This window comes from Oncorhynchus kisutch, linkage group LG8 (genome assembly GCF_002021735.2).
Source record: "Oncorhynchus kisutch isolate 150728-3 linkage group LG8, Okis_V2, whole genome shotgun sequence".
Taxonomy (NCBI): domain Eukaryota; kingdom Metazoa; phylum Chordata; class Actinopteri; order Salmoniformes; family Salmonidae; genus Oncorhynchus; species Oncorhynchus kisutch.
The window spans coordinates 56336576-56362242 of NC_034181.2; the positions used below are offsets into that span (position 1 = coordinate 56336576).

The following is a 25667-nucleotide window of genomic DNA, read 5'->3' on the forward strand; positions in this document are numbered from 1 at the left end:
TTGAATGGCCATTTCCTTGTCAAGATTGTGTGACATCTTTTTTTTATGTACATTGGCAGAGATATTTATAATAACTAACAGAAGCAGACTCCAGTGCTGCAACCTTTGAAATACCTGTCCTGTCACACCCTGATGTTTCACCTGTCTTTGTGCCTGTCTCCACCCCCCTCATTATCCCCAGTGTACTTATACCTGTGTTCCCTATTTGTCTGTTGTCAGTTCATTTTGTTTTGTGAGTTTGTTTGTCAATTTCTTTTGTTTTCCCATTGCTCCTGTCTGTTCTAGTTCCTGTTTTTAAAAAAATTCCCGGTTTTTGCCTGCCCTGAGTCTGCCTGCCGTTCTGTACCTTGCCACACCATACTGGATTATTGACCCCTGCCTGCTCTGACCTTGAGACTGCCTGCTGTTCTGGACCTTTTGAACCCTATCTGGATTACTGACCTCTGCCTACCCCTGACCTGTCATTTTGCCTGCTCCTTAATTATTAATAAACCTTTGTTACTTTGACACTGTCTGCATCTGGGTCTTGCCTGAAATGTGATAGTACGAACTGGCCATGACTGACCCAGCAGACTCGGACCAGTACCGCAACGCCATCTCCTCCCAAGGAGCCACCATTGAAAGGCACGAGGAGACCTTGGCCGAACACATTGCTGGAGCAATTCTGCGGGTTGTCTATTAGGCAGCCTACCACAAAGGTAAACTCCCAGCCCCTCAGTAACCCGGCTGTTAGCAGCGCCGTCTCCCCAGTTTCCCGGGAGCCCACTTGTTTGTCCGCCGCTGTCGTCGTCGTCCCCGGTCGGCCCTTCTCAAGACCACCTCCAGGTATCGGCGACAAGCGGATCACCACAGGACCCCGGCTCCCCAGTATCGTCTCAGGCAAAAGGAATGGCTGTCCACCCAGGATCTGCCCCTCTGGGTGGAATCGCGCAAACTCTCCCCGTGGTTTATCGGCCCTTTCCCCCATCTCCAAGGTCATTAGCCCCTCTGCTGTTCGTCTTTTGTTGCCCCGTACCCCCCGTATACATCCCACTTTTCATGTGTCCAGAATTAAACCCATGTCTCACAGCCCTTTGTCTCCTGTTTCCATTGTCTGGTGTGGGGGGTGATATGAGACATAATTAATCCTTACCACTGTGTGGCTGTTGCCTAGCATTGAACGTCTGACTAACATGACACCAACGCCTTATTAACAACTGCATTATGCCTGCGTGTAACTAACATGTCGTCATATCAATGCCTTACTAACGTCTGCATGTAGCCTGCATGTTCATGAAAGTCATAAGGTGCATAGTTTATATGAATTAAATCTCAACCATAAATGTTAGAAATTTACAGTTTTTCCTATGTTACAGTGTAGCTGCAGCCTATGGCTTGTGTATTTCCTATTATCGCTGATTGCCTAGAAAAGTTCATGTCCAGTCTATAGGTAATCTGTCTTTCCCTCAACACCTCACGTCATGTTTTATAAGTGCGGATATCGACTCTGCCACTCAAGCATGCTTTTGGGGTACAGTCGACTTCGGACTAGAAGGTTGAGGGTTCGAGACCTGGTCCCTGCTGTTTCATTACAGTATGTATATACTGTTACATCAATGGAATGAGTGAGATCATGATGTCTTGGAGGTTTCTTCAATCTTCTTCAAACAAACTTTTCTCCGTCTCATCATTTTACCCTATTAATTCAGGTATGTAATGTGCAAAAGTGCAATATGACTTAAAATATTGAGGTAACATGGTTAGTTACATAGTCCATGAGTTTGGTGAGGTTTGAAGGCAGTTTTAACCGAGTGAAAAACTGGTTGGTATTTTCCCCATTGTAAGTAATGGAGTTCTCTTAATCCCTAAGAGAAGGGATTAAGATGGCGTCTGAACTTTCTGTACTTCTTTTCCCACGTTCCCTTTGTGTTTGTATGAAAATATAATTTAACAGTTCGCTATCTTGATGCTAACCAAATTTAGCTTGGATTAGCGCTAGCTAGCGCTAGGCTACCTGTTTTTAGTCAATGTCAGTTTACATGTTAGTGATTCATGTAATGGTTGTAGCATTGTTTTGCATAGACCTCCAGCAAAAAATAATTCTCGAAATTGAAACTGATAGTATAGTGAGTTACATATATTTATATACTGTGTGGTTTGAGCCCTGAATGCTGATTGGCTGACAGCCGTGGTATATTTAAGCAATAAGGCACGATGGGGGTGTGGTTTATGGACAAAATACCACGACTAAGGGCTGTTCTTAGGCACGACGCATCGCGGAGTAAATTGTAACGTATCCCTTGATGGTATTTGTTAGTTCAACATTATTGTAACATAGGACATATAATAGATATATATTTAACCACAAGGGTGTACTAATGAGCTATGATTTTAACATCATAATAGAGGACTACTAGATAAGCGAAGGCCTGCTTAAAAGAAAACATGCCAGCCAGACAAGCCAGTGTATGAATCAAATGTATTTGCTTATGAATGGAGTGGAAATTAGCTGACTTTGTAAGTAACATTAACCCCCGAAGCCTGTTTATTCATATAAAGCAGATTGTGGTAAATAACATTAATCGCAATGCTTAGCCTATGCAAATTAATTAATTAATAGGAATACATTTAGCCTAATTGGAAACAAATATGACATGGGGGGGGAAAGACAGGATTCTAGTCAGGCTTTTGTTTGTCAAATCCAGATGAAATATAGGTCTTCATGTGTATCAAATCTGTGGGTGATTGTGGGCTAAATCAATGACAAACAACTGAAATGTTCAGGCTTCATCATGATCTGTGATCAAAACAGGCGTTTTCGGTTCGGTTTAGGCTAAGGTCATGCAAAAGAACACAACTGCACTGAAATGAATAACCTGATTCAATTGGATTCTCCTGAATAATAAATGTTTTTATAGGTTAAACTGTTTGGTCTATGCATAGACCCATAACGATTCTAACTTTTTGGTATTTTGCTGTAGGCATAGCCTTCCACTAATATTTTAAATTGCTGAGCATTTACTAAACAAACCACATTTTCCAGTGATGTTGAGGCTGAGCAAGACCTTCGATAGACTGTGGAAATAATCGTAGATCGCTTTATATAATCTGGACCGTTGTTTTCCTAAGGCTAAGCAAATAAGGGGTCGAATATGCTTTCTGCCCGTCTCTATAAATCAAATCAAATATATTTATATAGCCCTTCGTACATCAGCTGATATCTCAAAGTGCTGTACAGAAACCCAGAATAAAAGCCCCCCCCCCTTGGGTTGTGCCGTGGCAGAGATCTTTGTGGGCTATACTCGGCCTTGTCTCAGGATGGTAAATTGGTGGTTGAAGATATCCCTCTAGTGGTATGGGGGCTTTGCTTTGGCAAAGTGGGTGGGGTTATATCCTTCCTGTTTGGCCCTGTCTGGGGGTGTTATCGGATGGGGCCACAGTGTCTCCTGACCCCTCCTGTCTCAGCCTCCAGTATTATGCTGCAGTAGTTTGTGTCGGGGGGCTAGGGTCAGTTTGTTATATCTGAAGTACTTCTCCTGTTCTAATCGGTGTCCTGTTTGAATTTAAGTATGCTCTCTCTAATTCTCTCTTTCTTTCTCTCTCTCGGAGGACCTGAGCCCTAGGACCATGCCTCAGGACTACCTGACATGATAACTCCTTGCTGTCCCCAGTACACCTGGCTGTGCTGCTGCTCCAGTTTCAACTGTTATGCCTGTGATTATTATTCTTCGTCCATGCTGGTCATTTATGAACATTTTGGCCATGTTCTGTTATAATCTCCACCCGGCACAGCCAGTGGAACCTAGTCCTCTAGGTTTCTTCCTAGGTTTTGGCCTTTCTAGGGAGTTATTCCTTGCCACCGTGCTTCTACACCTGCATTGCTTGCTGTTTGGGGTTTTAGGCTGGGTTTCTGTACAGCACTTTGAGATATCAGCTGATGTACGAAGGGCTACATAAATACATTTGATTTGATTTAAAACCAATGTATAACAAGGGTTAGGCCTTTATCCTCACATACCCCTTCAATTAGAACCCAGTTTTTAACCATAAGACATCTCCACAGAAATGTATAGCCTAAGGATTGCATGGTGACAGTGATTGTGTTTGTTAATCCGGTAAACTGGGAAGCAAAAATAAATGTACCTTTTCTAGTTGACTCACATATTTCAACACATTATGCCTTAATATTTCCTTTCGAAAAAAGGGCAAATAGACAATTTTAATATGAGTTCTTTAAACATTTTAATTGTACATAAACAAACCAACCAAATAGGGATCACAATTTTGGCTCACAAAACAACTGCTTATTGAGTGTGCACTTAGCTTCACGCCTGTGGAGACAAGTGTTATCCTTAAATCGAAAACATTTCAAAGACAATATCGAACTGAAATTATTAAAAAAGCAACTTTTGGCCATCTAATAAATTCAGCAATGTCTATGTCTCACAGCAAAATCACAACATCATAAAACAAAAATATACAGAAAGAAAAGTTAATTGAATTCAACGAAAGGCGACTTCACAGAATTGCATTCTTATCAATTAATATTACAGCTGTACAGACTAAGGTTTGGTCATGTGGCAACTAAGCTCTACATGTTTGAACTTTTGAATTTCAATATCACATTGAAATATAATAACTTTGTTCTAGTAGAAAAGGAAACTGTAGAAACCAAAAGTTAAATAGAAAATCAGTCACTTTGTACCAATAATAATGCAAAAAATATCCAACAGGTTTATTTTCTAGGATCACATTTAAACTCAGACCTAGCAGCTGACAAATCTGGAAATACAATCTGTCACATAATATTAAAATTAAATGAGCCCAGTCAATCCAATGAGTCTGTATTTTCTCTGCAGGTCAATTCATTTAAGGAGATTCCATCCAACATATTTTTTGTTGAACAACGGGAGATCAATAACCCAGAGAAGTGGTTTTTAATGGTGAAAATAAAGGGTAGTTCTTGAGTACAGAACATGTGACAGTTCTATAACGTAGTTAGAGGTCCCATTTCTAAAACCCAATCCTGGTTTGAGAAGAGGGCCCTGATGTTAAACAGGGATGGAGCCATGTTAACTACTGCAAAGACAATGGTTTGTATACATGTGGACCACTGAAATGACGACAGTAGTAGGGATTCATAAGTAAAGCCCAAGTAAAGCAAATTGATGACGTTAATGCACAACGACACACATTTAACATGCCTAAAGTTATCCGGCAAACTCAGGTCAGATAAAACATCACTTCACATGCTACACACTGTGCCAATGCAATACAACTATATTAACGACAATGTATTCTAATAAAAACTGTGCTCTCTGGGAGTAAAATACAAAGTTTATCAGGAACTGCATGAAAAGGTAGTGTTTAGCCTTTATTATGAGACACAATAACACTCCCAACCCAACAGAATTAATCCCAAAGTTGAAACAAATAAGCCTTTAAGGGCACATGCTTTATAACCTGGTTATCTAGTTTAGGGAATATTTGTACTACAGCAAAATCCAAATAATTCCAACACCTAACTTCACCTCAAGTCCTAATATAAAATAGGGGTCTTTAAAAATCAGTCTAAACACACACACGAAAACCTACGCGGTACAACCCACCACATCAACGTTGAAAAAGAAACCAACCCATACTTTTGTTGCCCAGATTTTAACTTCAAAGGGCAACGTGTAAGAGATAAATGTGACCACCAGCATCACTTGGCACTAGTTTATTCCTAACTTTTTTTATTCTATTAAAAAAAAGTCAATCACATTTTGCTGAGGATTTCAGTGAAGTTACAAAAAAAAGTGCATGCTAAATATATAACTGAAAAGAAACTCAATTCTGCTCATTTTGTATATTTTATTATTCAGACTAAGGATGATTTCCACACAAAAGGAAATGAAAACATTATGTGCCTGTGATGACTTCACACACTGAAAGACAAAAACGGTGATTCAAGTGTATATTGTTGTCACTCATTATAGACACTCACCAAAAATTACCCTTATACCAACTAACCTAACACAAAATTACAAAGTCATCCCCAGAATATGACCAAAGACATCCTAAAAAAAGCTTAGAACTGACAAGAGAAATAACACCCACACGCAAAAGTAGTTTCTAGAAATTGATTGGTTGCTTTCAGACACAAAACAAAAATGTAGTGTGGGGGGGCGCTAGGAAGACCGCTCAAAACATAAAGGGAAAAATAAACGAGTTTACTATGAAGGCAAAATTAAACAAAAAAATTATCTACCGATCTGGAAAAATCTAGTGGTTTATGTCAGTAAGTTCTCGAAAAAATAGATTCTCTTTTTTGCTACTAATGTAGCTTTATACATTTATTTTCTTGGCAGTCTTTCTAGCGCACCCTATTGGCAGCACAAAGGACAAAAGAGAAACAGAACAAACAAAAACATTTTCCAATAAACGCCAAAAGCTAACAAAAGGTCAAAAAGGTGAACATTTCAAGCGTCATAGAAGTGGAGGACAACGAACTGGACGATGAACTTTTGACGTCACATCAACATGCTAGGCAAACGATGAACAAACGGGCACGAAGATATCTAGAATAAAACAAAACAGGGAGACAAACTTAGGTTAAAGCAACAACGGAAAAAGGAGAGGGAAGAAAAAAGAAAATCATAAATGATTATCTTTGCATGGGGAGGGGAAGGGGTCACTACCAGATACAAAATCTAAAACACAGAACATTTAATGTGAGACAGAAGAGGCGAAAAGGACAGAGGGGGAACACAAGCAACATGCGAACAGAGAATTGAGGTGAGAACTTACAGGACACAACAACACCGAGACACCACACTGACTGCCTACTACTGTACAGTCAACATTTGTGACTTAGTATTACGTTTGAGGACTTTTATACAGTAGTCAAAAATATAAAATATATAAACGATCAGTAATATTCCAATTTCAGGAAATAATCCTCCCAAGGGGTTTAGCACCATCTGTCCCAATGTGCTTAAAAAAAAAAATGTCCTTACTGATTGTAAAAATAGCAATTTTTCGCTTGTAATGATAGTCACCTGGGTTATGAGCCAGCAATATTAGATTAATTGTGCTTTGCTATAATGATCTATGAGAGCTGATTGTCAACTAATCTCAGTCAACATTTCTCTTGATTGTGTGCTTAATCTGTTCATAATTCCATCATATGCAATACAACTAAATTACATCCACAGCAAAGGAGCTTTTCTCGAGGTGCACAATACAAAACTGAGTGAAGTACAGTATCTGTACTTTAAGTGGCAAGGAGGTAACTTTCTTTTTAAATAAAAAGGCAGTTTGTCAATACAATAGAGAAAGGTTAAGTAAAGACACCGCAAACAAACTGAAGACAATTTATAAAACAAATGAGTAAAAAAGTTTACGCTATAAAACTTTAAGACTACATTAGTCCGTTTCACGTTATAAACAAAATAGCTTTTCTGTGAGTGTTTGGCATCTTCTCATGTTCTCTCTACCATAATCTGCTGCTGTTCTTAAGAATTCCACTTCTGTACGCTTACGCAAAATGATGCCTTTCATACAAAGCAAAAGTATGAGATGTACAGCAAAGTTTACAGCGATGGTTAAGTTCATGTACAACAACTATGTGCCCCCATCAGTTGAGATTCAGTCTTTGGACTTACTTTAAATGGCAGCAAATACCCTGGACTTAACCTTGCAGTAACCCTGCTTAAGCCTATTTTCTCAGTTGGTATTGTTATGCACATGGAAATGATAGTTAAATAGGCACATATCTAGGTTGAACTCAAGTAAAATATTGATTTTCCCTATAATATATTCCATTCTTAAAATGCAAGGGGACAACAGTTTCGAAATCTTTAGCAGCTGGCAAATCCTACTCACTGACTATACAAAATTGTCACTTGTTGCACATTAACAATAAACACTTGAATAGGGCTACACAGGTCAGTAGTTTAACCCTCCCTTATTTAAATGTAGTAACCAACATCACAAAAAAACTGTTGAAGATTGAAACAATCATTTCAATTCAGAGAAATAATGTAGGCAATAAATAGTTCCCGACACTTGGGAGAAGTATAAAAACTTTATAAAAATAGAAAAGGGCATAATAGTTTTGTAATATACATCTGGACAATTGCTTCTTTCCATTTCTATAAAAACACTCAGTTAATGGAAGTCTAAGGGATTACTGTGTTTGTTGTAGTGATTAACATTTATTTAACGTCGCCAATCATGAAATGCTAGTGTTTTTAGTTAATAATAAATACACACACTGGAATAAAAATCTGCAGGGATGTCAGTATTTTGAGGGAGTAGTCTCATCTAACCAGCTCTGAGAGGTAGAGCAGACTACTTGAACTGCGGATGAATAATAATTACAAAACATTTTGTTTAACAAGAGAAAAAATCAAATACAAATCAATTATAATATCTAATTAGAGCATTATTTTTGCATCGGTAAAGCTGATTGGATAATTTAGGATGAATCTGACAAATGTTAACTTCGAAAAGTCCCAATGTTGCTCTTTTCCAGGACACTCGATTGCTGCAAGCCCACAATGCCAAGTGATATTCCATTTAGTGTTAGGAGGACTGATGTTCTACTTGAACTGACAGCTAAAAACAGAAAGGAAATAGATTGAATGTGAATATTCTAAATGGGGCGGAAGGCTCGTTTGAAGTTAAAGATCATGGGTGAGTAGAGACTAAGTTATTGCCGCTACTGAAGTCACCGTTCCTCACTTAAAAGACCTGTGAAGGGCAGCATTAGACAGAAGGCCAAATTTACACATCTGACAGGTGGGGAATAAAATTACTCAAGCCAGATGACACCTTAACGGCTGTGTTCATTAAAACTTAAAGTAGGACCCAATTATTCCTCCCTTCACACACATTCAGCACAGTATTTGTTAACGACGCAGGATCCCATACGCTCTGATATTCAATTGAGAAAAAAAGGGTGAAATATTTCAGATAAACTACACTTACATCCCTGAAGCAAGGGTGTGGGGTTGTGACATTGTCCTGAGACCAATCAAGAGGTTGGCAAGTTAAATATCTCACAAAACCATTCAAGGCAATACTGCTGACGTCTTACAAAGCAATTCATTCAGAGTTGTAAAAAACTATATTTTGCTCCAAAATATGTTGAGAACAGAAATTCAAGCTTCTTCTTGTTTAATAAATAAATAAATAAACAAACAAACAAAAGAATGAGTAAAAGCCTACTGTATGCAATGTATTCCTGGTACAGCATCACAAATAGACTTTTCAGGCAACTTATAAATACTTTTTTTTTTTTTTAAATGGCTCATCTGCTGGAGTGAACTCAGATCTTGCGTACATAATTGATAATTGCAGTTGGCAAACAGCTATTGTTCTCTTGCCATTATCCGGTGCATGGTCTGTCCACCCTCATTTCAAAAAGGCAGTTCTCTGGAAGGCTCTGCATGACGCATCAGAGCATTTAAGAACGCAACCATGGGGATGATGGGATTACATTTGGAGTGGGGTCAGGTGGCATGATTAGGTGGTGGTGGGAGCAGGGGTGAGCAGGGGTGAAAATCAAGGGGATATTTTGGCAACTGGCTGTCATTGTGCAACATCATTATGACTCAACTTTTACACAGCAAACTAATGACACCTTAACTTAAAATGAACAAATACAATTACGTTTAAAAAAGAAAAATTCAAAAAACAAAAACAGAATGCAAGTATACAGTTTCAGTTGAGCAACATCCTTTTGCATGTTGCTCTTGTTTTCTGCTTGCGTTTGTTAATACAGAGAATAAAAAGGAGTGACCCCAGCAAAGTGGTAATCTTGTAATGCGCAAAGGGAGAGGGAAGAATGAGGCGAGGGTAGGGGTTTGCAGCAGGGTTTTAGTTTCTTATTCACACTCCACTTACCAGAAGGAAAAAAAAATCCTAACCAAGTCCAATTGAAAGAAAGCATTCAATATGGCTTGCTGTCATTTTTGGATCTCTTCAGCTGCACCTTTAGTCGCTTCATGCCAATTTGGAAACCGTTCATCGACTGAATGGCGGCCTGGGATGAGACTGGATTGTCGTAACTCACAAAGCCTGTAAGAGAATCCAGATAAACGTTTTTTTTAAATCAATCATTGCCTTCATAATAAGAACACATTATATAGACCGTGATGTGCTCTTTTCCCCATCCACCAGCATACCAAAACACTTGCTGAGGTTGGTCTGCTTGTCAATGAACACCTTAGCAGAAATAACGTTGCCAAAGGGCATGAACATCTGGAGCAGATCCTGGTCTCCAAACTCCTGGGGGAGGTGGTAGATGAACAAGTTGGCTCCCTCAGGGCCTTAAGAGAGCAGAGCAGGAAATAATTTATTGACACAACAAGATGGTAATGAATACAACTAAGCCAGAGGCAACCATTTTGTTTTTGACAGACTTAGAGCATTTCAAAATGTTATCTGAAGAGCCTTCTGATACGGATTTATGCTCATTTTAAAATGACATTTCCTACAACAAGTACTGTCAGTGGCGGTTCTAGCTTGTATGGGTCCCTGGGCGAACCCAGGGAACATGATATCATTGTCGTGACGTACAAATGAGTGATAGAAAACCGATTGCGCAAATGTCACCATTCTGATTTTTTTTAGTGCGGGCGCCCCGTGCCGACCACGACAAGATGCCTCCCTGGGCGGCTGCCCATGTCGCCTATACCTAAATCCGCCACCGAGTACTGTGAAAACATTTCAGAGTGTTGCAATTAAATCTTACCCGTGCTCCGACTGTCGCTTGCTGTTGCAGCATATTTAAAACAAGACAGAACCCTCAGCAGGTGACAATACATATTTTCACCAATCCCACACTAAGGTCACATCAAAAATGATCTTAATATCCCTTGCACTAGTACTACAATCAAACGTCAATCACAGCGTAGCACGTGATCGCTGTAGAGCAGTCATTTCAGTTAACACAAATCTCCCCATCCCCACACCCCCAGTCAAACCCCTTTATGCCCCATCTCGATCCCCCTACTTGCCTTCCTTCTGGCTTCCTGCAGCACTGACACTCTGTTGGGAGAGCAGGCTCTGGTTGTAGAGGCTGGGGAGGGCAGCAGCAGCGTACTGCTGGATCCCAGAGTAGGCCTGGGTAAGGGCCTCCATGGTGCTACTGGTTCCGTTCGACAGGCCCCCGCTGCCTAGACCGCCGTTCAGGGCTGCCATCCCTAGACACAGGAGCTCTGTTACAAGATTAGGGCTAGAATACTTTGTATATGTATCATGCACTCTTCAAATTTAAGGTAATAGATGTGGTAAATGAACGAATACAAATATGTTTTGAGTCTGCTAACCTGCAAGTGAGCCCATGTTGAGGCCGGCTCCAGCCCCTGCGGCCAAAGACTGCAGCGCCCCTAAGGAGGCCATGGGGTTCATTGAGTTGTTGTTACAGGAGGTGGGTGACGATCCTGCTGTAGAGATGAGTCAACCCCAAAACATTTAATCACATGGAGGAAAATGCCACCATTTGACTCCGCTAGTAGGACTTCAAAGTCTTAATTCACAGACCAGGGAACATAAAGCAGAGACTAGGGATGGGAAGGCAACAGGAGGAAAGGTTAATGAAACACAACCAACAGTGTTCACAGAGGCGAGTCAGTGGAATAAGGTTAAAGATACATACAGGTGAGGGGGGGTGAGAGATAAAAAGCGGGACCAACCCTTGTAGGCGTCCCATGATGAGTGCGCCTGCTGTCCAGTACTCATACCTGAGCTGCTGAGCATGCTGAGGGGACTGCTAGAGGTGGTGAGAGCGCTGCTGCCCGTGGGCGTGGCCTGTGTGGCGCTGGCCGCTGCTGCCAGGGCAGCCAGGTTCTGCATGGCATTCAGCCCTGAGACACACGCATAATCTGCACTTAATACGGGCCATGGAACCTAGATCACGCTTAGGTCAATATATAGGTTACACTGAGTCATGCAATCACTGTTTTTGCTTTACAACATGTGAAGCTTAAAGCAGAGACTTGCAGGTACCTTTCCAACACAATCTGAAATGTGTGAGATGGGAGGCAAAAGTAGAAACAACTAGGGCACTGGCCAAAACACACAGAAAGCAGATACAATGCAGTGATATGTGGGGTAAGTCAAGAAGATGGATTATGAGCTGACTTTGGTAACGAGGTAAACAGTTCGAATCAATTCGGATAAAGTTTCAACATGAATTTAAAGCAGGCTTTGTAAAATCTTGAACAATTGTAGCTTGCCCCATGACATACCCCGTGGTTATCATATTGGAATGAAAACATTAATTACTCAGTTCTTGCTATGATGAATTCGATAAGTGGCCACTCGCTGCAGCAGACACTGCTAGAAACCAGATTTTAAAATACACCAGTTTGTGTGTTAGTGTTAACGTCTGGAGATTCCTAGTGGCAGCGCGTTTCAGCTCAAAATTCAATTCATAAATGAGGAGCAGGTTTTGAACACGGTCCCTCACCACTGCATGACAAACACAGCACACTTGGGAGTTCAGGCATGCAGAGAATGACGCACGCAGAAGAATCAATAACGCACATCTTCACCAGGCACACTACAGGTGGCAGTTGGATGGGGGAGGAAAACACATTTAGCGTGCAGGTGTAAGAATGGAAAGGGGGGAAGAGAGGTGGGAAATGTCTGTTTTTACCTGACATACCAGACATGGGATGAAGGTTGTTGAGGGCATTCCCAGAGGTGGCAGACTGCTGGAGGAGCTGTAAATAAAGCTAGACATTACACCAAAACAGAGAACACAAATGGGTCAGGACTGCATCCGGGACTGTGCTTTCAGGAAAGAAATAGCAGAGAGAGAAAAAAGGTAAAGTGGGTTGAGTAGGACAGAGGAAGGGTAAAAGGACAGGAAAGAATGGAGGTGTAAATGTTGGTGATAAAGAGAAGGGAAGAGTCACAGAAAATCCAGAAAAAAACATGACGCTGGGATGAAATGAGAGTTAAGAGGATTTAAATGGAAGGCAAGACAGCGAAGGAAGAGGTTGGAAGATTTTCACAGCACACCCATGGAGCAGCACTAACATCGTAGAAAGCTCTGCCGTTTATATTGGACTGGCCACATAATTGGAGGGTCAAGAGAGCCACTCCCTATTTAGAATTAAAGAAGCCAATTGAAAACTTATCAGGTCTTTAGGTGAGTTGAGACTAGATGGCCATTTAACATAGATATTTGGAAACAATGAAAATATAAATCTCTGACAGCAAACCAAACAGAAGCAAGGAGGGTGGGAGCTGGCTGGATGCAGAACATGCGCGACTCATACAGAAGAAACAGATCATGTGTCTACTCCCTAAGGCCAGGGAGAATACTTACGAGGCAAAACTCAAAATGTTCAATCAAAAGAAACCTTATGCCAAATCAAGTCTAATAACAAATTGACAATATGGCAGTCAATGCTCTAGAGCAGGGGTGTCAAATCATGTTATTTGTCACATGCTTTGTAAACAATAGGTGTAGATTAAAACTGGAATGCTAACTTAGTTCACAACAATGTAGGGATAAAAATAGAGATATAATAGACAAACACAAGGAATAAATACACAATGAGTAACTAATTATTTCGCTACATACACGGTGTACCAGTACCGAGTCGATGTGCAGGGGTACGCGGGCAGATATGTAAACATAGGTAGGGATAAAGTGACTAGGCAACAGGATATATAATAAACAGTAGCAGCATGTGAGTCAAGAGTTAATGCAAAAGCGGGTCAATGCAGATAGTTAAACCGGAAGAGTCAGTCAAAAGCAGAAAGTGATTTGATAAGAGCTTTGATTGAAAATGAAAGCCTGATGCAACCTGAGCCTGATGAGCCATACATTTTGAGCCCCACATAAAATACACGTTTTAATCCCAAAACCAAAAAAGCACAAATGATTGTGACGTTAGCCAATACATATTACGCATGACAGAAAAACATAAAAGCCCATAGATGTAGCTAGCTACAATGAATTTGGAATGTATTCAGACTGCTTCCCTTTTTCCTCATTTTGTTACGTTACAGCCTTATTCTAAAATGAATTAAAACAAATGTTTTTCCTCAATCAATAAATACCCCTTAACGACAAAGCGAAGACAGGTGCATTCATAAGGGCCTTGGTCAGGGAGGTGACCAAGAACCCCATGGTCACTCTGACAGAGCTCCAGAGTTGCAGTGCATTTGGAAATGCACTGCAAGTGTGTATTATTTATATTTCATAGTTTTGATGTCTTCACTATTCTACAATGTAGAAAATAGTAAAAATAAAGAAAAACCCTGGAATGAGTAAGTGTTCCAACTTTTGACTGGTACGATCTCTCGATCTGTCAAGTTGGAACACCTACTCATTCCAGGGTTTTTCTTTATTTTTAAAAAAAAATTCTACATTGTACAGGGAAAGCAGGGAAAGCGTTAATACAGGACTTGAATGAATCGTACTACACTGGCAACGACGCTTGTCGGATGTGGCAGGGCTTGCAAACTATTACAGACTACAAAAGAGAAGCATAGCCACGAGCTGCCCGGTGACATGAACCTACCAGACTAGCTAAAATACTTCTATGCTTGCGTCGAGGCAAGTCACCCTGAAACATGCATGAGAGCACCAGCTGTTCCGGAGAACTGTGTGATCACGCTCGCCGTAGCCGATGTGAGTAAGTCCTTTAAACAGGTCAACATTCACAAGTCCGCAGGGCCAGACGGATTACCAGGACGTGTACTCCAAACATGCCCTGACCAACTGGCAAGTGTCTTCACTGACATTTTCAACGGTCCCTGTCTGTAATACCAACGTGTTTCAAGCAGACCACCATTGTCCCTGTGCCCAAGAACACTAAGGTACCAAGCCTAAATGACTACCGCCCCATAGAAATCACATCTGTGGCCATGAAGTGCTTTGAAAGGCTGGTCCCAGAAACCCTAGACCCAATCCAATTTGCATACTGCACCAACAGATCCACAGATTAAGTATCACTATTGCACTCAACACTGCCCTTTCACACCTGGACAAAAGGAACACCTATGTGAGAAAGCTATTCATTGACTACAGCTCAGCGTTAAACACCATAGTGCCCTCAAAGCTCATCACAAATCTAAGGACCCTGGGACGAAACACCCTATGCAACTGGATTCTGGACTTCCTGACGGGCCACCCCTAGGTGGTAAGGGTAGGGAACAACACACCTGCCGCGCTGTTACTCAACGGGGGCCCCTCAGGGGTCCATGCTCAGTCCCCTCCTGCTCTCCCTGTTCAATCATGACTGCATGGTCAGGCACGACTCCAACACCATCAAGTTTGCTGATGACACAGTTGTAGGCCTCACCAACAACGATGAGACAGCCTATAGGGAGGTCAGAGACCTGGTTGTGCGGTGCCAGGACAACGTGATCAAGGAGATGATTGTGGAACAGGTTGAGAGCTTCAAGTTCCTTGGTGTCCACATCACCAACAAATGAACATGGTCCAAGCACACCAAGATAGTCGTGAAGTTTTTCAGCCCCTCAGACTGAAAAGATTTGGCATGGGTCCTCAAAAGGTTCTACAGCTGCAGTACATCTCTGGGGACAAGCTTCCTGCCATCCAGGATCTCTATACCAGGCAGTGCTAGTGGAAGGCCCTAAAAATTGTCAAAGACTCCAGCCACCCCAGTCATAGAGTGTTCTCTCTGCTACCTCACGGCAAGCGGTACCGGAGCACCAAGTCGAGATCTAAAAGGCTTCTTAACAGCTTCTACCCCCAAGCCATAGGACTCCTGAACAGCTAATCAAAGGGCTACCCAGACCCATCCTTTACACTGCTGCTACGCTCTGTTTCTAATCCAACTCTCCCTACACGTACATACCATACTACCTCAACTAACCGGTGCTCCTGCAAATTGACTCTGTACTGGTACCCCCTGTATCCTCGCTTGTTATTTTACTGCTGCTATTTAATTATTTGTAACTTTTAATTTCAAAGTAAGCATTTCACTGTAAGGTCTACTACACCTGTTGTATTCAGCGCATGTGACAAATAACATTGCTTTGACGACAACAATATTTGCGTGATAGGCTGTTTTAAAACTCTGCTGCTGCAATAACATATTTACAATAAAACAAGGTGACCCCCAAAAGCCAGATGGAAATGTGAAAATTAGACATGCATTTGTTCTTTAGATTACTGTAGCATAGGCTATGCTGCAGCAAATGTAGGCCTACCTGTCACAAGAAAAAAAAGTTACCATGATGAGATAGGTCTACATGCATTGTGAACAGCACACAATACGTGCTGACATGTGCTGTCTGTCCACAAAATAAGCGTTGATTGATCATGCAGAGAGGACCGCAGAGAAGCAAGATTTAGACATTGCATATAATTTACCAGTTCCATTTCAAGTCATGATGTTGATATAAATCATTTATAACAAATATACCAGTTTCTCGCAGTTATTTATCGCAGAAAAGAGTGGTTTTGGGCAGTAAATCTCAGTAACCGGGTTCCCGGCTATGCAACCCTAATCGGTACCACTTGCCGTGCGGAAGCAGAGAGAACAGTCTATGACTTGGGTGGCTGGAGTCTGACAATTTGTAGGGCCTTCCTCTGATACCGCCTGATATAAAAAGGTCCTGGATCGCAGGGAGCTCGGCCACAGTGATGTACTGGGCCGTACGCACTACCCTCTGTAGTACCTTGCGGTCGGATGCCAAGCGGTACTGCAGGCAGTCAAGATGCTCAAATGGTGCAGCTGTAGAACCTTTGAGGATCTGCGGGTCCATGCCGAATCTTTTCAGCCTCCTGAGGTCCTAAGTGATATGGACACCGAGGAACTTGAAGGGCTCATGCCACTCCACTATAGACCCATCAATGTGGATGGGGGCATGTTCGGCCCACCGTTTCCTGTAGTCCATGATCAGCTCCTTTGTCTTGCCGACATTGAGGGAGAAGTTGTTTACCTGGCACCACACTGCAAACTCAATATACTTTTAAATAGTGATGCACCGACATTTGTCCGATACTGATATTTTCCTTGCCAAAAAAAATAAAGATTGCGGCCTTTTAAGCATTCTAGTACAGTTAAATAGTTCACACACACAGACACAGCGGTCTAAGGCACCTAAGGCATCCCAGTGCAAGAGGCGTCACTACAGAACCTGGTTCGAAACCAGGCTGTATCACATCCGGCCGTGATTGGGAGTCCCATAGGGGGCCGCACAACTGGCCCAGCGTCGTCCGGGTTTGGCCTGGGTAGGCTCTTATTGTAAATAAGAATTTGGTCTTAACTGACTTGCCTAGTTAAACAAAGGTTACACACGCACACCAAAAAGTCATTTGGTTGGCATGTACGCATGTCCCCAATACCAATAATACACAATCAAAACCTATTTCTTTCACTTACTTGCTGTGCTGTTTCGTTGTTCATTTCTTCAGTCGTTTCATTCTCAACCAATAATTTAATGCATTAATTTTTTAGGTAGTTGCACATTGATTACACTATCACTCGTATTTCATATGTCAAAGATTCATCGATACATATGCTATGATGCTGGTAAAGTTGTCTCGCTCACCTACAGTGCTAGTCATAAAAAAACCTAGCTAGCTCATGGATGCAAACAATGTTCTTCCCCAATAACATAGCAAAACGACAATCTGTTTGAGTAGCTATATAGTTAGCTAGCTAACTATATAGCTAGGTGTCATCTAAAATACCCCTAATTTATAAGACAGTTCTTACTTGATTAATGGTGGTCGTAACCACCTACGTGAAGCTAGCCACAATAAGGATTCGGCACAAAAGTGGAATTTGCGGTTAGCCTTCAAAATAAAACTGTCATTGACAGTGATACAAATGAATAATAATAGTAGAATTATGTGATAATTGAATAGATCATGCTAAACGACGTTGGAATGTTATAAAAATCAAAAAGACAAAATGTTAATTTGACCAAGATCTGTAGAAATCACACTGGATGTATTATACTTTAGAATTGCATTGGGGGCATACTTATTCCACTGTACAGCCTTACCTATGGATTGTGGATCAATGACATGGGGCATCAGTCTACTCAGTGACACCCTGAGAACATTCGTGTCGTAGCTCTTATTGCAGGACTCTGAAACAACTGAATTGAGCCAAATTTATTGTCAACCTATGTGGATTGAACACTATTCCGGAGGAAAAACAACACTGCGTGGATGTTTTGGAGTCTGATAACTCTGAGGACGTTGGTAAAAAAATATATTGGGTATGTAGAAGACTGATACCCCATTTCATTGATCCCCAATCCTTAGTTAAAGCTGTACAGTGCAATATGAATGTCAATACACACAATAGGCTGACTGGGGAGGTGATTTCACACAGTCATAGACCCGAAATAAGAGTTACAATGCTAATATTTGCACAAACTCTTCACAGTTGTGTTCTGTTGGTGTCATCAAGTAGACTAATACCCCATTCCATTGCTTCACATTCCAACCTTGTTTAACATGATCTAGTCTAAATATGGCATGATTCCACCAATTGTAAACTTCTGCATCACTTTCAAAGAGGTACTTAAAAAAATAAAAATAAATGTTTACACCCTTTTCTCCCCAATTTCATGGTATCCAATTGTTACTATCTTGTCTCATCGCTACAATGCTTGGGAGAGACTAACGTCGAAAGCCATGAGTCTTCCAAAACACAACCCAACCAAGCCACACTGCTTCTTTAACACAGCGCGCATCCAACCCGGAAGCCAGCCGCACCAATGTGTCGGAGGAAACACTGTGCACCTGGCGACCTGGTTAGCGTGCACTGCGCCCGGCCGCCACTGGAGTTGCTGGTGTGCGATGAGACAAGGAAATCCCTACTGGCCAAGCCCTCCCTAAACCGGACGACGCTGGGCCAATTGTGCGTCGCCCCATGGACCTCCCGGTCGCGGCCGGCTGCAATAGAGCCTGGGCGCGAACCCAGAGTCTCTGGTGGCACAGCTAGCACTGCAATGCAGTGCCGTAGACCACTGCGACACCCAGGAGGCCCGAGGTACTTTTATTTTGAAGGCAAACCGCAAATTCCACTATTGTGCCTAATCCTTATTGTTTCACAACATAACCCGGTCAAGCCTCACTAGCCAGATGAAGCTAGCCGGCTGCTTATAACGTTAGCTTTGGGCAACAGGGTTAAGTAGCTGGCTAGCCATTTATTACTAAAGTTCAATTTCAATAAGCGAACAACAATACTTACTCAGAAGAATTCCTAAATCATTGCTAAGAATAATGAAAATGACTGCAGTTTCTACTGGTCATTGTTTTCAGGCTGGTTGCATTGGTGCTAGCTAGGTACCAAGCGAAAGCTAGCTACCCCAGAAGTTGGGGGTCGAACAACTGATGCTTTATTACTAACGCGGTATTGTAATAGTTTGGTCCATAGCATAGTTTGTGAGTTGTGTTTACAGACTTAAGTACAGCTTTGACAGTGCAACTGATCGTAGTGGTGTCGTGTGCAAATTCAGAACATTCTATAATAGAACAGTGTTATTTGACATGTAAAATTAAAAGCTTATTTTAATAATATTTTTTGACACGCAAAGACCCAAACGGCGTTACATAGTATATCGTGAAGCTAATAGCAGTGACGCTATTACTGTGTAACTCCAGTAGGGCAACAGGTGTACGTACCGGTGCTCGACCAGTCAGCGAAAGCCAACATCACCCACGACAGAGAACGGTTGATTGTCAAGGGCAATGAATTCCATTATCTTGGCGTTAATGGATTTCGCCTTTGAGTTGTCTCCTGAAATGTTCTTACTCTTTCAAATGACAGCTGGACTTGTTGACTGCTCGAGCCACACAGCAGACATTGTGGGCTAGGTTAGGAACGCTGTGTTGCACGTGTAGCGCAACATTTTACATGGCGTCATTATGTTATGTACCTACGTTATATAGGTATGCACGTCAGCTTTGACATCGGTTTTAAACTAGACATTGAACTAGACATTGGGCCGATACCGATTTTGGCATTTTCAGCTCATATCGGCCGATTCCGATATGTTCACCAATATATCGTGCATCCCTACTTTTAAATCATTAAAACCAAATCGAAACTGTGTGGAAATTATAATGGACCTACATTCAATTTTGACGCCGTTTAAATATTTAAATCCCTCCAGAACTGTATTTAGACCGAATGCGGCCCCCAGGGCAAAATTAGTTTGACACCCCTGATCTAGAGACTGTCTAAATCAGTCTGCCAAACAGCAGTGCATTTTAGTGTGTCCCAGTAACCCTCATCTTTCTACAACAAACATGAGATTGTAACCAATTGCAACCAAAACCTTAATTTGCTTGCAAACACAAACAAGCTAAGCTTTTTCCTGAATACCTACCTCCGAAAATATGAACCTAAAAATGTCTAAACTGGAACATTAACAAGGGCTTGAAGCCAAGCCATGGGCCATTCCAAAGCTCTGCTGGGGATGGCGCCGGAGGAGGTGGTCACTTACTGCCAGATACTGTGGTCCAAGAGAGTTGAGCCCGGTCAGATTCCCCCACATTGAGGCAGTGTTGAGCTGCTGCATCTGCTGCTGAAGCTGCTGGGTGATGCGCTTTTGCTCCTTGTCCTTCTGCGTGTCGGCAAACTTCACTACGATGGGAGACGAGCAGCCCTAAAAAGGCAGGAAAGACAGCAAATAGTGTCATTTCATATAGATACTCCTCTAGCACGATAACAGTCATTTCAAAATGGCATTACATGAGTAATGGGCCAGCCAATCATAAGGCAGAGGAAAAAAGCAGGTTATCATGTTATGCTGAACAAAAATATAAACTCAACATGCAACAATTTCAAAGATTTGACGGAGTTACAGCTCATATTAGGAAATCAGACAATTGAAATAAATGAATTAGGCCCTAAACTATGGATTTCACATGACTTGGAATACAGACATGCATCTGTTGGTCACAGATACCTAAAAAAAAAAAAGTAGAAAGTAGAAGTAGAAATCCAATCAGTATCTGGTGTGAGCACCATTTGCCTCATGCAGCGCAACACATCTCCTTTGCATATACTTGATCAGGCTGTTGATTGTGGCCTGTGGAATGTTGTCCCACTCCTCTTCAATGGCTGTGCGAAGTTGCTGGATATTGGTGGGAAGACCCTGTCGTACACGTCGATCCAGAGCATCCCAAACATACTCAATGTGTGGGACATGTTTAGTGAGTATGAGGCCATGGAAGAACTGGGACATTTTCAGCTTCCAGGAACTGTGTCCAGATCCTTGTGACACGGGGCTGTGCATTATTATGCTGAAACATGAGGCGATGGCAGCGGATGAATGGCCCGACAATGGGCATCAGGATCTCGTCACGGTATCTCTGTGCATTCAAATTGCCATCGATAAAATGCAATTGTGTTTATGGTCCATAGCTAATGCCTGCACATACCATCACCCCACCTCCACCATGGGGCAATCTGGTCACAACGTTGACATCAGCAAACCGCTTGCCCACACGAAGCCGTACACGTGGTCTGCAGTTGTGAGGCCGGTTGGACGCAATGTCAGATTCTCTAAAACGATGTTGGAGGAGGTTTATGGTAGAGAAATGAACATTCAATTATCTGGCAACAGCTCTGTTGGACATTCCTGCAGTCAGCATGCCAATATCACACTCCCTCAAAACTAAAAGACATCTGTAGAATTGTGTTGTGTGACAAAATTGCACATTTTAGAGTGGCCTTTTATTGTCCCCAGTACAAGGTGCACCTGTGTAATGATCATGATGTTTAATCAGCTTCTTGATAACCATCCACCGGACAGGTGTGGCATATCTTGGCAAAGGAGAAAAGCCAACTTTTGAGAAATAAGCTTTATGTGCATATGGAACGTTCCTGGAATCTTTTAATTCAGCTCATGAAACATGTGACCAACATGTTCCATTTATATTTTTGTTAAGTGTAGATTCTGTTTCTGAAGAATGGGAGGTGTGCAGGTTCAACGCTTACCTCCATAGTTTGTGATTGGTGCATGGATTTGATTGTTGACTGTGCCATCTGTCTTGCTGTAAAAGTTATAAATGCACAACCTGCAGAAGGGGAACAACTCGTAAATGGTTGACATACACGGTCCTGACTCCTGACAGCATTTAGAAACAGATAATGGAAAGCATACAGCGCAGATTGCAGCATGCTATGGAGTCTGGTAAGTTCTTGTTTTAGTTAAACAGCCCTCCAAAAAACGCACTTGGAACAGTGTCTAACAGATATTTGGATCATAAATAACTAGAATTTAAGTCAATATGCTACATCTAGAAGTGATGACCTTGAGATTGGTACATTTTCTGTGAGAGGATTTGTATGGAAGATGTGGGATTTGTACACAAGGGGACAAATGAGAGTAATGACTGTTCACCCATCTGTATGCAACTATTTTAGAGTGAGTGTGTGGGAGTGTATGTACCACATGGAGAGATTAATGTCAAAACAATGACTAGTCCTCATAGTATAACTGATAGAGTAAATGTGTATGTGTGTTTGGGTGCATCTTGTTGAAGGTGTGTGTGACGGTGAGGATGAAAGGTGAACTGAATCTGCCTCACCACGGCTCAGTCCATCCGGCCCACGTAGTATTCTACATTCCTCGATCTGTCCGTACGGTGAGAACATAAGTCTGATGTCATTCTCATTACACTTTTTCGATATCATTCCTATGAACAACTTCCTGTCTTCCACCGCTGAAAGAGAATGAAGACAAGGTTGTTTCAACAAACATTGAGTAACTGCATTAGAGACGACATACAACAACATCAGCTTCTAAGAGGTAGGGCTTCAACGTGAAAACAAAATTACCACACCATCCACCAGGCTCCACTGCTTGCAGAGATGTAGCTATACTCACCATTATTCTTCTCACTGTCAGCTGGCTTCATCTGAATGGGGTGATGCATCTGTTGAGGAAAGACATTGAATTTAAAGGAAGAAGCGCTGACGGATATTACCTTGATAGGTATAAATTAGAGGTCGACCGATTAAATCGGAATGGCCGATTAATTAGGGCCGATTTCAAGTATTCATAACAATCGGAAATTGGTATTTTTGGGTGCCGATTTGCCGTTTTTTATTTTTTATACCTTTATTTAACTAAGCAAGTCAGTTAAGAACACATTCATATTTTCAATGACGGCCTCATCACTAGTGAACATGTTTCATTATTTACTTAAGGCTAAATTGATTTTATTGATGTATTATAAGTTCAAATAAGTGTTCATTCAGTATTGTTGCAATTGTCATTATTACAAATAAATAAAAATACACAAAAAAAGAAAGCAAAACAATCGGCCGATTAATCGGTATCGGCTTTTTTGGTCCTCTAATAATCGGCATCGAAACATCATAATCGGTCAACCTCTAGTATAAAAGGATGTGTGGTTGGCATCCCTAGGGACCTATAAAATCTGCCATGTGGAGAATACTGAAGGAATCAATACATTTAAATGTATTAAACTTTGTAGGGAATAAATTAAATGTATGGAACATTATTTCAATTTGCCCACGTTTATCTTAAGACATGAACAGAATGCATCAGTGATGGGTATTTCCTGCAACTTTCCTAAGAGGCAAAGAGAATTTCCCCTGACTGCATGTCTGGTGCACGCGTCTACAACTTTGTGTAGCCGTTAACAATGATGCTAAAGAAAATAATTCTGGTAGATGGAAAGGCTTTCCCAAAAACCTTCTCAATTAACAGTTTACTACAAAATAGCCTATGCTTACCTGGCAGAATGAGATCAATATTGGCATCAATCCAGTATTTGTTTCGCAAACTATCACATGTGCTCTACAAAAAACCTCTTGCTAGGTGCCACTGAAATTAAAGGGTAAAAATCTAAATAAAAATGTTTTTTAAAAATCAAGCTCAAAAGCTGTCTTTTGATGTGGTTTAACCATTGTTGTGGACTTAAAGCATCCCATTTAGTTGTTTTCTATTTAAACAAGTGTGATAAAAAAAAGAAACGGAAACCTGGAAAGAAAACGGAGAAAACGGAATTTGGGGAAAAACTAAGTAAACAGGAAAAATATACAGATTTTATAGGGTCCTATAGGGTCCTACATATCTAGAGATAAAAGCTGAACAGCAGCACTGACTGTTGTTCTATTACAACCTGGCAAGCTTCCTAATTTGATTTATGGAGGAAGTAAACATTTCTACCAAACCTACTCACCCCTGGGAGAATTTTCATGTTGTGAAGAGCATTTTGTGCTTCCAATGCAGATTTGCGAGTGTAATATGTTATGAAACAACAACCTGTTTGGGGATATAGACAGTTGTTAGACAAAGTAAATGTTACTCTAAAGATCATGTTCTGTACATGTGCTAGTTCACGCACACATCTCTTCACATTTCTCTCCCTCTTCTGAACCCTTCCTATCACCCGATTTGATTGACCTGATGTAGGCAAGACTACATCAGAGTCTCATTTCTGAACAGCTGATATAAAAACCTGCAATTTGAACCAACATTCCAAAAATATATATTTTGTAGGCCAATTTAAGATGTAGGCTACAACCTTCTCGGTCAGTTGTAACTAAGGATATTGCAGTAGCACAAGTAGGGCGCAGTCTACACATTGCATTGGAGAAAAAAACAAATCTGTGTTTTAAACACAAATAACCTACATCTGTTAAAAACTGAAAAAGAAAAACACTATTTTGACTGCCCATCTTAAACTCAGTCAATGTTTTCAATGATGATTAAAAATAAATACCATTAAATCGCTATTTAGACTGCTTGTGATTCCTGCTACTCTGCGGCAGCGGAGGGAGTAGTGAAGTAGAGAATCCCGCAAATACGCAGAAGCTTCCGTTGTTTAGCTATCGGGAACAGGATCCCAGAGAATTCAGCAACACAGCTGTGTTGCTGAATTCTCTGGGATCCTGTTCCCGATAGCTAAACAATATATATAAAAAGGCAGGGAATTCTGTATAGGGTGAGGGGAGAGTGTAATGGACACCTCTGGTGAAGAACTCAAGACAGCACTGTCACCTTTGCTTTGGGGGGGGTTTTGACTCCTGTCACGCAATACATTGATTTCGTAGACGGCGCCGTAAGGCTCAAAAAGCTCCCGCAGCTGTTCCTCTGCCCAGGACCGTGGGATCTGGCCAACGAACATCTTGATAGCATCGATGTCGGGCTGGTCCGGGTGGTCCAGGGTCCCGTTCATCTTCTTCACCCTGAGAGTGAAAGGTAACAGTTGTTATAATATGGCTACATGATGTTAACTTGGGCAACAGAAGCAACATTTATGAGCAGTCTGCCCCAGTGGCACATTAAATATGTCCCTGCTAGAAATAACATATTTGCATAATCGACTAAGCAGCTGGAAGCTTCACAAAATTACATATTCAGAGCAAAGGCTGTTTTGCAGAAATGTACAATCAAGTCTAGACTATTTCAGTAGCACTGCATAACTTGTAGTCAAGTAATGTTGTTATTAAGTGTCAATTGAAAGAGGTGCCATCTGAGGAAACGTTCTAACATGCATACAAAAACATCCAGCACCAAATGCATACTGCCAGCAGAGAATTGACCTATGCAACTAAGACCAATAGCTCTAAAGAGAATGATTTGAAAGTAAAGTTTGTTTTGGGAGATCTGATCATTCATAACCAAACAATTATTCATCTCATGCAATATTGAAGGCCGCACAGAACAAAACAAGAAAATACTAGTCTATATCAAGTCCA

General features: G+C 41.3%; 1 protein-coding gene across 50 annotated transcripts in view; it reads right to left on the reverse strand.

The window, feature by feature from the left end:
* Window positions 1–4196: 4196 nt before the first annotated feature.
* The window catches only part of LOC109895538 (CUGBP Elav-like family member 1), a 41812-nt gene continuing 20341 nt past the window's right edge, over window positions 4197–25667 (reverse strand). For 3 of the 50 annotated variants that reach the window (XM_020489275.2, XM_020489292.2, XM_031830660.1), the window contains 12 exons: window positions 24967–25154; window positions 24146–24228; window positions 22822–22870; window positions 22523–22657; window positions 21930–22009; window positions 20431–20592; window positions 12629–12707; window positions 11664–11834; window positions 11298–11414; window positions 10986–11186; window positions 10152–10295; window positions 4197–10044 (listed from right to left, as the gene is read on the reverse strand). In XM_020489275.2, coding sequence (XP_020344864.1) covers window positions 9917–10044; window positions 10152–10295; window positions 10986–11186; window positions 11298–11414; window positions 11664–11834; window positions 12629–12707; window positions 20431–20592; window positions 21930–22009; window positions 22523–22657; window positions 22822–22870; window positions 24146–24228; window positions 24967–25154 — 1537 coding nt within the window. In that variant the 3' untranslated portion in view covers window positions 4197–9916. The remainder of the gene's footprint in view (window positions 10045–10151; window positions 10296–10985; window positions 11187–11297; window positions 11415–11663; window positions 11835–12628; window positions 12708–20430; window positions 20593–21929; window positions 22010–22522; window positions 22658–22821; window positions 22871–24145; window positions 24229–24966; window positions 25155–25667) is intronic. The other 47 variants (XM_031830677.1, XM_031830673.1, XM_031830688.1 and 44 more) reach the window with 45 other exon arrangements.